Source organism: Gopherus flavomarginatus, chromosome 14, assembly GCF_025201925.1.
Source record: "Gopherus flavomarginatus isolate rGopFla2 chromosome 14, rGopFla2.mat.asm, whole genome shotgun sequence".
Lineage (NCBI taxonomy): Eukaryota > Metazoa > Chordata > Testudines > Testudinidae > Gopherus > Gopherus flavomarginatus.
The window spans coordinates 30,862,583-30,877,431 of record NC_066630.1 but is presented as its reverse complement, the minus strand read 5'-3'; the positions used below and the strand labels follow the sequence as shown (position 1 = coordinate 30,877,431).

General features: G+C 41.2%; 1 protein-coding gene across 5 annotated transcripts in view; it reads right to left on the bottom strand.

Moving 5' to 3' along the window:
- The window catches only part of FTO (FTO alpha-ketoglutarate dependent dioxygenase), a 342,599-nt gene that overhangs the window by 135,603 nt on the left and 192,147 nt on the right, over window positions 1–14,849 (bottom strand). The window contains exon 9 of one of the 5 annotated variants that reach the window (XM_050922555.1): window positions 12–87. The exons of 3 other annotated variants lie outside the window; for them this stretch is intronic. In XM_050922555.1, the coding sequence (XP_050778512.1) occupies window positions 12–87 (76 nt within the window). Of the gene's footprint in view, window positions 1–11; window positions 88–7,259; window positions 7,318–14,849 lie in introns of those variants that run through there. One more of the 5 variants, XM_050922556.1, reaches the window with a different exon arrangement.

Below are 14,849 nucleotides of genomic sequence, written 5' to 3'. Positions count from 1 at the left end.
GAGAGACTCACTCTGTCCCTCTCATTTGCTTGCTGTTGCTGCATCCTGGGCTTGGAGGCGTAGGGATGTGTGAAGCAGAGTGTGTCCCTGAGACAGAGAAGAAATGTAACAACTAAGCAGGCAGGCTACTATTGTTCTCATTGTTAGTCAATTACGGCTCCTTTACTCTGCCAGAGTGGAGTAAAGGAGCCTCATTGTAAATGACAGTAACGGAATCCTCAGCTAGAAGATCTATGTGCTTTCTCGCTTTTTTTTCTGTGCCAGAGAGGCACAGTGGGGTTAGATTACAGCTCCGGATCTATTTTACTTATCCATTTAAAAAAAAAGATGGTTACTCACCTTTGTAACTGTTGTTCTTTGAGATGTGTTGCTCATATTCACTCCAGTTAGGTGTGTGCGCGCCGCGTGCATGTTCATCGGAAGATTTTTACCCTAACAACACTCGGTGGGTCGGCTGGGCGCCCCCCGGAGTGGCGCTGCTATGGCGCCGGATATATACCCCTGCCGACCCAGCCACCCTTCAGTTCCTTCTTGCCGGCTACTCTGACAGTGGGGAAGGAGGATGGGTTTGGAATGGATATGAGCAACACATCTCGAAGAACAACAGTTACAAAGGTGAGTAACCGTCTTTTCTTCTCCGAGTGCTTCTCATATCCATTCCAGTTAGGTGATTTCCAAGCCTTATGTAGGCGGTGGGGTCGGAGTGAAATGTGGCAGAATGTAAAAACTGCTGAGCCAGAGGCTGCAGCATCTCTTGACTGTTGAAACCAGAGCATAATGCGAAGCAGAGGTATGGACCGAGGACCATGGAGCTGCGCGACAGATCTCGTGGATAGGAACACGAGCCAGCAAGGCAGCAGATGAAGCCTGAGCCCTGGTAGAAGGCACGGTGATGTGGCTTGGGGAAATATGAGCCAAATCATAACAAGTGCAGATGCACGCCATCACCCAAGATGAGATCCTCCGAGAGGAAACAGGTAGGCCTTTCCTTCGGTCTGCTACCGCAACAGAGAGTTGGGGCGTTTTACGAAATGGTTTTGTCCGCTCAATATAAAATGCAAGCACTCTACGGACGTCCAGGGAGTGCAATTGTTGCTCCCATTGCGTTAAGTGTGTTAGCATGAAAGGCTGAAACCACCTTAGGGAGGAAAGCCGGGTGTGGTCGTAACTGCACCTTGTCTTTGTGGAACATAGTGTACGGCGGAACCACCGTAAGAGCCCTGAGCTCGGAGACTCGTCTGGCTGATGTAATGACTACGAGGAAAACTGTCTTCCAAGACAGGTATAGCAGCGAGCAGGTCGCTAACGGCTCGAATGGGGGAGACATAAGTCTGGTTAAAACCAGGTTGAAGTCTCAGGTTGGGGCTGGGCGGCGTACTTGAGGGTATAAGCGCTCCAAGCCCTTGAGGAACCTTGAAACCATAGAGTGTGAGAACACAGAATGCCCACCTTAGCCCGACTGGAAGGTGGGGATGGCTGCCAAGTGTACCCTCAGCGCTCATACCGCTAGGTCCTGCTGTTTTAGGCCAAGGGTAGTCCAAAATAGAGGGGATCAAGACCTCAGTAGGAGTAAGATCAAGCGTTTCGCACCTGTAGGAGAAACGCTTCCACTCGGCCAGGTACGTTGACCAGGTGGAAGGTTTGCTGCTACCTGTTTAGCCATGCAGCAGCCACACCGTGAGGTGAAGAGACTGCAGATCTGGGTGGCGAAGCCTGCCGTGATCCTGAGTTATGAGGTCTGGGTGGAGTGGTAGGGTAATTGGGTTGGCTATCGACAGGTTGAGCAACGTAGTGTATCAGTGCTGCCTGGATGATCATAATGATGCGCTCTCTGCCCCTGCGGAGTTTCAGCAGGACCCTATGAATCAGCGGGAACGGTGGGAAGGGATAAAGGAGTTGGTCCTTCCACGGCATCACGAAAGCGTCCGAGATCGATCCCGCGGAGAGACCTTGGAAGGAGCAGAACATCTGGCATGTCCTGTTCTCACTGTAAGCGAACAGGTCTATGTGGGGAAAAATCCCCACTTCTGGAAAACAGAATGCACCACATCAGGGCAGATCGACCACTCATGAGACAGGAAAGACCTGCTGAGTCAATGCGCCAAGGCGTTCCGAACGCCTGGGAGAAAGGACACTACCAGATTTATCGAATGGGCTATGAAAAAGTCCCAGAGATGGATGACCTCCTGACAAAAGGGGGAGGACCATGTCCCTCCCTGGTTGTTTATGTAGCACATGGCCGTTGTGTTGGCTGTAAACACTGAGACACCACGGCCTCGCAGCTGCTGCTGGAACCCCTGGCACGCCAGGCTGACTGCTCTCATTTTTGAACATTTATGTGGAATGCCAGCTCCTGAGAAGACCAAAGGCCTTAAGCTCGAAGGTGACCGAGGTGAGCACCCCAGCCGAGAGATGACGCATCCGTTGTCAGGGACGTTGAGGGCTGGGGCGGATGGAACGGCATCCCTGCCCACACCAGGGAGGGAGTTAGCCACCATTCTAGGGAGCCTAGGGTGCTCGAGGAAATGGTGACTATCGTGACCTTTGGGTCCGTGTCCCGACGGTACACCGAGTTGAGCCAAACTTGGAGAGGACGGAGGCGGAGCCTGGCGTGTTTGGTTACAAACTTGCAGGCAGCCATGGGACCCAGGAGACCGAGACAAGTGACGAACGAGAACTACGAGTAGCTAGGGAAGTGGAGGTCAGCTAAATCGCGCTCCACTGTTCCAATGACCGACACAGGCAGTAAGAAGGAACTGAAGGGTGGCTGGGTCGGCAGGGGTATATATCCGGCGCCATAGCGGCGCCACTCCAAGGGGTGCCCAACAGACCCACTGAGTGTTGCTAGGGTAAAAATCTTCCGACGAACGTGCACGCGGCATGCACACACCTAACTGGAATTGATATGAGCAAGCACTTGAAGAAGAAATGCAGGACAATGATTAGCAAAACTGTATGACTTTCATGTGTGAAGTCTGAGCAATTTAAAGCGACATTCTACTTTACAGAACACCCAACACCAAAATAAAAGTAATGTAATTTAAATGAAAATCCAGGATTATAACTGGAATGCAAGGTATTGGTTACCAAGTATTTGTAACTTAACTTTCATGTGTTTAAGAAATGCCGAACAGCTATTGTGATTTTTTTTTTTCTGTATGGTAGTTTAAATAAATTACCAAAGTAAGTGAAACCAATCTGATTATATTGCATTATTTCGACAAATAAAATATGCAGAATTTTGCATTTTTTGGTGCAGAATTCCCCCAGGAGTAACAGCACACAAGATGAAGTGAAGACCAGCAGTTGATAGGACTCATGAATCATAAATAGGAAGCCAAGAGTTAAGAGACAAATCACTTTGTAACAGGGTGGCAGGTTCATGGACCCTCCATGGGGATGCAGGACTCTTTTCTTGAACCTTGCCTAGAGATGCAGAGATACTGAGTTAGTCAGAAGTTTGAATAGATATATGCAATAAGCACTAACGAAAGAGTATTAAAGGAGTTGCAGGCTCTTGCAGAGGGAACTAAAGATGGAGATGAACTACAGGAATAGCTACATTTGGGGAGAAAGCTTAGACTGATACTTTTTTGTTGTTGTTTTTAAGATTTAAAATTGAGGACAAATATAAATTTGGACTTCACTCAATGAGTGTAACCTCTTATCAAAGGCATGGTTGAAACTCTACCTACTTACACACTTCTACTGGTAAGTGACAAATTATTTTTAATACACATTTTAAATGTCAAGGACTTGCATTGGAAATAGATCAGCATTGTAACTGCAATATTTCCTTTAAAAGTTATTTCACGTTTAATTGCTTTTGTGATATTGATTTTTAAAGTAGTACAACAAGCAGTATTTTGTTTAAGGTAAAGTTGCATTTTTCTGCAATAGAAAAATAGGACTATAAAAATAAAGAAGCTGCATGAAAATGTTGTCAGTTGCAGACTTTCAAAGGAAAAAATAGCACTTTGTCTGCTATTTGTTTGCAGATTCCAGCAATCTACTTTCAGTAGATTTATGTGCAAAAAACCTAACACATAAAGAATGTTTTTTAATGTACTGTTGTGCTCATTTGAAATAGCATGAACAGTGTTGATAAAGACATATACAGGTGAGCCAAATGTGACTTTCACCTAGGACTTAGAATGGAGGAAGAGTGACTACATTAGGAGCAGAGACGAGAAGGAAGTAAATGGGTTTCTAATACAACAAGGCTTGTATTACTTTACACCTGTACACAGATGTGCTACCAGCCATACACAGAAGATGGAAGTCAACAGCTGGTGATGACCAATTACCTCTTATGTCCAAATGATTTGACATGTGGCATTGTTAAGAATGCTATTTGCCATTTTCTATTTTATTCAATGTACGCAGAACGGGTCTTGGTATCAATATTTCCAAATAACAGAGTATCGTCAGTGTTCTTTTCATACAAAACTATCTCTTGCTCAATAGAACCTACATGCTTGACCTTGCTCTGGAGGAATGCTTTAACAATACTGTCAGCTGATGCATCAGAATATTGCATCTTCAGTGCTTAATGCTTGTTTCCTCTTAAATAGAAAGAAATGGGGAATCTGAGATGTGCTCCACCGCAATTATGATAGAAGTTTGACAGCCAATAGCCCCAACGGGTTGAAGTTATTACCAGCACAGGGATCTGCCTCAGCATGAAACAGCTTGTCCTTGATGGCACATGACATTTGGGTACAAGTACTGAATATCACACTAGAGTTTCAACCTTTCCTTGCTGGGTTGAGCGCCCCATGGTATAGGGCCCCCCTGTGGCTGCAGCTTTGGCTATGGTGCAGGGGGAGCATATGTATATTCTGTTAAGGATGCTGACCTAGGAAATATTAATGCTCAGCACCTTGAAGCTGCTATGCGACTTGCAGGATCAAATCCAAAGCAAAAATGTAAAAATAAGGCTAGAGACTCCAAGGGTCAAACAGTCTGAGCTATAATGAATATAAACCAAGAATACAAACTATTGTTTTGTCTAGGGAGGACTCAACTTTTAATCAAGACAGATGGAAAGATCCCATTAACGGAAATGCATATTCCCAAACTACCTCCCAATCTTTATTATGGAGATGTCTCCTGACATACAGTAACTCAGCTTCTTTCATCTGAATCACTTTTGGTACAAGTTATACATAGAGTACTATGTAAAGATTAGTTACTGTATGTTAACAGTCTCAAGTTTTACTTGTAGAGGTTTTTCTTACTTGCTGCCTTCCACTGTCCCAATAAAATCATGCCAAGTGAAATGAAACAAGTGGCCTTTCAATTAGACTCTCTGTCTTACCTAATGTCACAAAATTCAACACAAATGCCTAGAGGCTCATACCTTTGTGTATCATAAATTACATTTTTAAGTGATTGCCTAATGATAATATACTGAGGAAAAGGTCATAAAACTTATGCTTCCCTCTTGCAGCATAGTATGGACGACTGATGACATCTAGATATTTCATGGACATTCATGGGTTCCAGCCTGACACATTATAGAGACAGATCTACGCTATAACATTCAGATTTGCATCTGAATCTCCCAAAGGTATGGGCCATGGGAGGAAGCTTTAGGCTTTGTTGTCTGGTTCAGACCCCTCTCTACAAAGAAATAAACAAAAAAGCCATGTGAGTCTAGGTGTAATACTACTTGGCACCTGCACTTTCAATCTTCAAAGCACTATATAAATATTAAGGGACAAACTCTTTAGCCCAAATAACAGCCATGGATGGCCCTGAACACTGCAGTGCTAATGAAGTTCCCCTGTGCTGTGGGACACTGGATGCGAGAAGCCTGTGTATGTATGGGTCCACCATTCTCTGTTTTGTATCGAGCAGAGGTGTGCGGAGATTCCTCCATGTAAGTATGGAGGCAGATCTTGTGCTGGAGAGGAACACAGCAAATGGACCCATGAGTTCGTGGCTCGTCTGGCTAACTCCTTGGGACAATGGAGACCAGTAGCTTCAGGAGCTACTGTAGCTGTGAGGCTTCATTAGAAGCACTAGAGATGAGGGTTTCCTTCACTCCATGGAGTAATCCTGTGCATAGCCCATTTATTATTTTATCAAAAGCTATGCACAGGGCTAAATATTATTCCCTAGCTAGTTAAGGTTATGTTACCTAGTTATGTTACCATGCAAACAGGCTAAGCTGGAAGCCTCTTGTCAATCTCTCTTGTTCAAAGAGCTGCAAGAAAAGACTGGGGAGGAATTGCCTAACTTTTTAGAGAGGGAGGAAGTTATGGGAAGCATTTGAGAGGTGGAATGGTAGTAATCTTTTGAGACTCTAAGAGACCTCCCCACCCAGCAAGAAGAATCACCCTGAATTCACTGAACAAAAAACACCATTCAAATTAGGAGATGGAAAAAATTGCAGGTCATTTTTAATCTTTGCCCCTCAAACAGAACTGAATTCCACTGGGTAATTCCAACCCTCTTTTAATTTTATCATTGATGGCATGTAATTCTTTTGATGTGCTGTTTAAGAATGTATTAAATTTGCAATCAAAATATTTGTTTTAAATCAACACTTGATAAAACTACAAAGGTAAAATTTATCTTTATTACTAGCAGCATTGAGATTTAAAAGTGGCATTCCTCTTAGATGAAGGAAATACATCATCCTACTACAGAATTTGGTTAGTACAATCCTTGATCCTGGATCTGAGCATACACTGAGTGTGCTTTTCAAGAATGCACAAGATGAATGCTGTATTCACCCAGCACCCATAAATCAGCTTGAAGAATTTAAAACCTGTTGCAATTTTCTCCAATTTATTATATGAAATAATAACATGAGAAGTAATTACAATACAGAAAAAAGTTCAGGTGCTACAGCATTAGTTCAACATCTAGGATCAAGTGTCAGTGCAGATTAACAAATTTCATTCATTTTATCTCCAGTACTGGAGACAGGCTGCTACTAGCTTTAATAGTCAGGAATGTCTGTTAGTTAAATGACTTTGTAAAGGCAGTCAAGTGAGGGCAGACAGCGACAGTTTAATTAGGCAGCTTGCTATAACTCTATCTGGGAGCTGTAGGCACAGGACTAGGAACAAGTGTAAAACTGCACTCAATAGTGAGTAGCAACAACAACAAAAAAAGAAGACACTTTTGATGGCAGGGTCTCTCATTTACTCTGGCGTCAGGTTGGCTACAGGTGAACGGGAGCAATGTAACCGCTGAAGCAGAAGAAGGGTGAGGTTAAGAGAGCAATCATTTATCTTGTATTGATTTCTGGACACTGTGTCCTAGATACATTCCAAGATAGAATGACAGCTTTCTGCTTTGTGTCTGTAAGAGAAGAAAATGACTAGTACCAGGACCCTTTGTTTTCCTATCATATTTCCTTTTAGAAACATACCACATTTAGATTTTTTCAGACAGGGAAATCCAAACAAGTTTATCACAGAAAAGGAGGGTTAGGGGATGGTTAATCAGCCATTTGTCTTTGCTGCTCTGTAACTTTGAGTCAAGAGGTCAAAACCAAGCACAATTGGACCATTTGGTTTTATCTCAGGTAACCCCACATCTCTGGTAATTAAACCCATTCCATTCGGTCAGAGTTCCTGTCAGTCATATTCAATGTCTGTCATTACTGAGAAATGTTTCATGACATATTACACTGACAGAACCACCACTGCAAGACTGGCAAGATTCCCCTGGCACCAGAGGTAGAAGACAATGGAAGCTTCTTTCAGATCAGTGATGTTTAATGTTTTATGTGCTGACATTGTGCCTGTAACCGCAGTACAATAAAAGCCTAGTAAATGGAAGATTAAAACAAAACCATACTTTATCTACTTCAGAGACTACCAGGCAATATCCAAAATAAAAAACTGGCGGCTCCAAGGCCACTTGTACAAAAACACTACGTCTTTACAAAAAGGTACACACACATGCACACGCTCGCTCTCTCTTAAAATGTGTCAATATGTGAGATTAATTTCATTTCTGGCAAGATGGGCCATGCCTTTTTCACTCATGTGTTAATCACAGCAATCAAATTCTCTTCTTTCTTTCACAGTTTACAAGCCTATAAACTACAAAGAGCAAGTGGGCAGCAGAATTTGGGTGTTTAAAGAGAAATATCTTACCATATGTAAAAGACAAAGTCTAACACCTTAGCTTTTGAAGTAATTGTTGCCTGTGGCTACGTCTACACTACAGCATAAAATCGAAATTACTAAAACCGGTTTTATAAAACCGATATTATAAAATCGATTTTATGCGTCCACACTAGGGCACATTAATTCGGTGGTGTGCACCCATGGTCCTAGGCTACCATCGATTTCCAGAGCGGTGCACTCTGGGTAGCTACATTAAAGGAATGAGACCAATAACTTCGATTTCCATCCACACTAACCCTAAATCAATATAGTAATATCGATTTTAGGGTTACTCCTCTCGTTGGGGAGGAGTACAGAAATCGATTTTAAGAGCCCTTAAAATTGATTTAAAGTGCCTTGTAGTGTGGACGGGTACAAAGTTAAATCGATTTAACGCTGTTTAAATCGATTTAACTGTGTAATGTGGACCAAGCCTGTGTTGTACTCCTTATACAGGAGAGAGACCATGTTTCTGAGAACATAAGAACGGCCATACTGGGTCACACCAAAGTCCATCTAGCCCAGTATCCTGTCTTCTGACAGTGGCCAATGCCAGGTGCCCCAGAGGGAATGAACAGAACAGGTCATTATCAAGTGATCCATCCCATTGCCCATTCCCAGCTTCTGGCAAACAGAGGTTAGGGACATCATTCCCGCCCATGCTGGCTAATAGTCATTGATAGACCTATCCTCCATGAACTTATCTAGTTCTTTTTTGAACCTTTTAAAGTCTTGGCCTTCAAAACATCCTCTGGCAAGGAGTTCTACAGGTTGACTGTGCGTTGTGTGAAGAAATACTTCCTGTTGTTTAAATCCTACTGCCTATTAATTTCATTTGGTGACCCCTAGTTCTTGTGTTATGAGAAAGAGTAAATAACACTCCCTTATTTATTTTCTCCACACCAGTCATAATTTTATAGACTTTTATAATATCTCCCCTTAGTCATCTCTTTTCCAAGCTGAAAAGTGCCAATTTTATTAATCTCTCCTCATATGGAAGCAGTTCCATACCCCTAATCATTTGTTGTCCTTTTTTGAACCTTTTACAATTCCAATACATCTTTTTTGAGATGGAGTGACCACATCTGCCTGCAGTATTTAAGACGTGGGCCTACCAAGGATTTATATAGAGGCAATATGCATTATTTATCCTTTTCTTAATGATTCCCAACATTCTGTTCACTTTTTTTACGGCAGCTGCGCATTGAGTGGGTGTTTTCAAAGAACTATCCACAATGACTCCCAAGATCTCTTTCTTGAGTTGTAACAGCTAATTTAGACCCCATCATTTTATATGTATAGTTGGGATTATGTTTTCCAATGTGCATTACTTTGCATTTATCAACAATGAATTTCATCTGCCATTTTGTTGCCCAGTCACCCAGTTTTATGAGATTCCTTTGCAGCTCTTCGCAGTCTGCTTTGGATTTAACTGACTTGAATAGAACACTGAAATCAGCCTCCTAATTTTCAGAGTTGTCCCACTGGGAAACTTTAGAAGAGACACTGTATTCTGTTATTCCTCAGAGGTCTCACTATGCTTTGTCAGGGTCTTCTCACTTTCATTGGAGGGAACATAATTTATCATCACAGACCATGCATTTTTTTTCCTCTGTAAAAGTGCTTATGCCTCAGTCTAGTACAGGCCAATAGTGATGCAAGTAATTTTATTTAATATTTTACTGTGATTTAGGTAGGCTTAGTACATTTAATCACTTCCTGTAAAGTGTATGGGGGTGAGCTATTCAACCCATTTGACTAAAGCTTTAGAAGCCATTGGTAAGAAAATAACTACACCATGTTTAAAATTGCATATAAATACATCAGCTTTTCTTACCACTAAAATAGTTACTAGATTCCTATTTGGTTGCACCAAAGCAAAAAGAAAAACCTGTAATCAGCAGAAGTATCTGAGTGAGGAGCATAGAGTCATCTGGACTAGTAAATCATTAAGATTTGACAATAATCTGCTTAAATATCAACATTTTATAGCATTTATGTTATCATTTATGGTTTCTAAGCCTATGTTGTATTTCTAGTTTGATAATAATTTGTGCTGTACTATGAAATACAGATCCACACATTGCTTTTAAACAGATTTAGGAACTGCAATTTGCAGAAATAAAAACACAGTTTTTATATTCAGTAAGAAATACAGTATATGGTAAAGAATAGCATAATAATATAGTCATTACCAAATCTAGCACAATAACCATTAAATAATGCAGAATAACATAGCTCCTATAACTAATGTACTGCATCTATACTTGAAAGAGCTTTCTAGAATGATGTGTCATCTGAAGAGTCCAAAATTCTGTTCATATGCCCACTCTTTTCTACTAGCCATTTCCCCTATTTTCTTGCACTGAATGGTTTTATATTTCAGACAGCCAGCAGTGTTCAAGATCCCAAAGTCGTATGGCCAAACACTCAAAATTAATGATATTCAGGAGAAGCCTAGCAGGGGAAAATGTGTTGTAACAATTTTTCTAATGCTGAAATACCACATCACCAAATGTTCCTGTCAAAGCATGGTTTAATTACCTTGGCACCCATGCCACTTATAATCACCTGTCATTAGCAACAATGCTTGCATCTGTTTACACGTCTGTCAGAAACGTCAGCCCAGTTGAAGTCGAAGAAAAAAGACAAGTTTTACTAGGACATGCCCCAGATGTGAAAAGATCATCTTAAGGTTATCTATCCCCACAGTGAAATGTGCAGATCATCAAAAAGGTAGCAGTGTTCAGTGGACATTTTTAACTGATTTTTTTAAGGAAGCACACAGATATTTGTTAATATTTCCCTAGTTTATAATTCACTCAATTTTTTTTAATATAAAAAGGCTTGATGTTATCAAAGCAATAATTTTGTTATTTCAAAACTTTATTCTTTTCAACATTGTTCTGGGTTTTGGGGTTTGTTTTTTGGTGGAATATCTTCCAAATTTAGCTTCCTTTTACCCAGGGTGATAATTTGCTGAACTCTACTCCATTAAATTGTTCATTTATTGATTACCCGTTTCCTTGAAGGCAACCAAGAGTCCAGCTTCTAGAGTAAATACCTTTCTAATTGAAACAGGCTTTATAGCATATAGTTCCTTTAATAACACAGTGAAGCAATGATGTCAAGCGGCCATTTCTAAATTGTTAAGAATCTATTGGCAATAATATTGTAAAAACCTCAGATTTTGCCATACTGCAGCTAAAATCCTATTCCATAAAACCAATTATTCATACTGCTGCTGAAAATTCACATCTCTGGCAGGCTGCTTCTTCAAATATCAATGGGCTAGTCCAAAAGTGATGTCTTGCTAATTCTGGTTTGGATTTCTCCCACACAGGGAGGACAAAGCCTTTCATTTGAGGCAAACTTATTTTGATTCACTGTGTCTCTACAGATGGCAAAATGAACTTTGTAGATTTTTATGGTACTAAGAAACAGTATTACTTTGGTCCTAGAAATCCATCTCAGTAATGAGATTTTGGATCCAGTGAAGTTCTTTATAAGCAGCAGAAACAGGTAAAATAGATCATGTGATATCTTTTCTTGCACTAACATATGACTCCTAATCATACCCAAAGGTACAATTCTTCAGCAGAGACATCGTAGGTAGTTTTTAAGATCTCTCTCTCTCTCTCTCCCCTTTATGAAGTAATACAATTAGTTTGTATTTTGATATGTATGTTCATTAGGTATTACAAGTTGTTTATCTATTTCAATACATAAGTTACCATTATGAAGTTTTTCACATGCTGGCAGAGTCTCCTTCTCACCCCTACATTCCTATGCATGACACTTCCTCTGAACAAAGCTCTTCATAGTTAAAATGCATTTGGCTTATTGACTTATGCCACCTTCTTATAGATATATCAGAGTTACTAACCTGCTATACTACCCTTCTTGTTACAACTATTTTTATCAAAATATATTATTGTACTATATCTCATTTCTCTCATATATAAAAACCATAACACTGTCAATCCTCTTCCCCTTTCCACCCCAAAAAGTATGTGTATTTTTAGCTACACAGATTTCCCAACTTAGCTTCTATGAAAGTCTTTATATATCATAACACCATTCATTCAAGGAAGTATTTTAACAAAGGTAGACTAAGTATTTTAACTACATTTACATGGGAAAATTTGAGATAGAGAAATTAAATCCTAGTTCTACTCCCCCAAGTTGCTCAGAACTGGCCCCCTGCAGATTCTGAATTATGTTTCGGCAAACCTTGCTTACTAGGAGGAAGTAAGAGGTCACACTTTCCATCAATTCAGCATGTATTTAACAGATGTGTGTGTGAATGTACATGCATGCACAGTGGGTGGGGTAGGGAGTTATTCAAATTGAGTTATCTGACTAAGCCAAGACAGAACTCATTTCAGTATTTTTAATGAAGTTTTTAAATTAAGGTCTTGAAAACAAAATGTATTTCCTTTTTTTTTGGCTGCTCGAGTGGTGGTGAACAATGAAGCATTTTGGTCAGAATCTCCCTACTGTGCAACAAACTCTGCAACAAGCACATCTGTAGTACACAGAAACAAATTTAGGACTCAGCCCTGCAAATACTTACTGTCTGCTGTAGTACTTACTACCATTACTACTCACAATAGACAGCACTACAGCCAGTAGTCAACGTTTGGAAGGAATGTTCCTTTAAAATATGCCTGTATTCTTGCTGCGAATGGCCCACCTACACACATATTTTTCCGTTTCTCTACACCGCTATGTGTGTAGCACAATGCACAGTTGTCATTGTTGTCTTTGTGGGTACATGATTATGCACAGACCATCCCATGAACCTTATTATGAGACCTTGTCTTTGTGTCACAACTGCCCGCACAGAAGTGCCACTGAAAGGAGTCAGAATGTAATTCAATAGAAGCTGCGCACTTCAATCTAGGACAGAATTTTCCCCTTAATATATTGTCATAACTCACTGTTAATTGCAAAGATTTGAGTGTTGTAATAGGTTGAAGCTCTTACCAGGAGGATTGGGAGAACTCAATGTACATATTCATTCTGGACTGAAAAAAACCCTTGGAAACTGACTCTTTATTTGGCAAAGTTTATTGTATGAAGATTTCTACATCTCTAGATTTTTATCAAACAGAAGTTTGCAATTGTTATAGAAACATGTGGCAACATTTGATGGTAAATTTTAATGCATTTTCTACTCCTGTAACACACCTGAAAGGAAGCCAAGAGCTCTTTTTCCTTTACATTATAGTGAAACCCAAACTAGTTTGAATGACTATAAATGGTTACTGTTTGCCTTGGCTCCTACCTGTATCAGATTCAGACTAAGGAATCTTAGGGAAGAAATTACATGGGATAAAATGGATATTTCTAAATTACAAGCCTGCAATTCCAGTTGCTCAGTATATTAGTTTTCTGTCTCACCAAAGAATTCCGTAGAGAAAATTGTGGGATCTGACAACAAAGGATCAAAAACATTTACTTTCATGAGCCAAATGCTTCTTGTTGAGATTATAATGGAGATAGAAAATACAGATCAAGATCAGTTATATTTTATTAATGAATTTAACAATGGTAGGTTACCAACGGTGTGATGCTTGACTTTAGTCTCCGCTTTCAAATTTACATAATTACATTGAAACCAGTCTCACACACTTTTTGTTTTTTTAAGCCTTTAGATTCTGTAAGTTTCATTTTTTTTTTTTGGTTATAATATTAAAAACTGAGGGGGAAACAGGCATTGTCCCTACCATAACTGTTCAGTGGGAGAGGACTTCAGACTCCAGGATTGCCAACCCACCTTCCTTCACGAGCACTAAAAATTCTTTGCATTGCTACCCTGTTAGATATTAAGGGCACAAATGTGAACTGTCACATGCTGCTGCAAATGGCTAAGTGGTCTTAAGGCATCCCCTTATTTCTCTGCATGAGCTACCCATGTCTAATAGCAGTGTTAGCGGGAGAGCAACATATGCAGGGTTCATACTCCCCACACTTCCAAGCAAATGGATGAAAGAGGGTGGGCCTGGGCAGAACCTGGACTTCACACCTCTAAAGTGCCAATTAGCACAGCACAGAGGAGGAAATAATCTGTGCGAGGTATAAAGCGGATTACTTTCCTCTGCTGCAAGGGGATAACTAGGAACTAGATTGTGATCCCTAGTCTTCAAACATGTGCTGCCTTCTTACATGAGGGCTTAAGGCAAAGCCACAACTGAGCTCTAACTAGGCAAATTCATTTTTAAGAGATACACCCCAGAACACTAACCAGTAAGTTAAAGGGAAATTGATTGCCCCTGGTTCACAAAGAACCAGGCCTAATTGCCCCTGGTTCACAAAGAGCCAGGCCTAATTTTCAAGCATCACAGCCAGGGGCAGCTCTATGTATTTTGCCACCCCGAGCCCGGCAGTCAGGCAGCCTTCGGTGGCACGCCTGCGGGAGGTCTGCTGGTAACGCGGATTTGGCAGCATGCCTGCAGGAGGTCCGCTGGTCCCATGCCTTCGGCGTACCTGCCGCCGAATTTCCTTCGAAACTGTGGGACTGGTGGACCTTGCGCAGGCGTGCCGCCAAAGGCTGCCTGCCTGCCGCCCTCACAGCGACCGGCAGGCTGCCCCCCACGGCTTGCCACCCCAGGCATGTGCTTGATGCGCTGGTGCCTGGAACCGCCTCAGTCACAGCTCCCATTGCCTGTAATGCTCAGCACGTCAGAATATCAGGCCATTGGGCCTAACTTT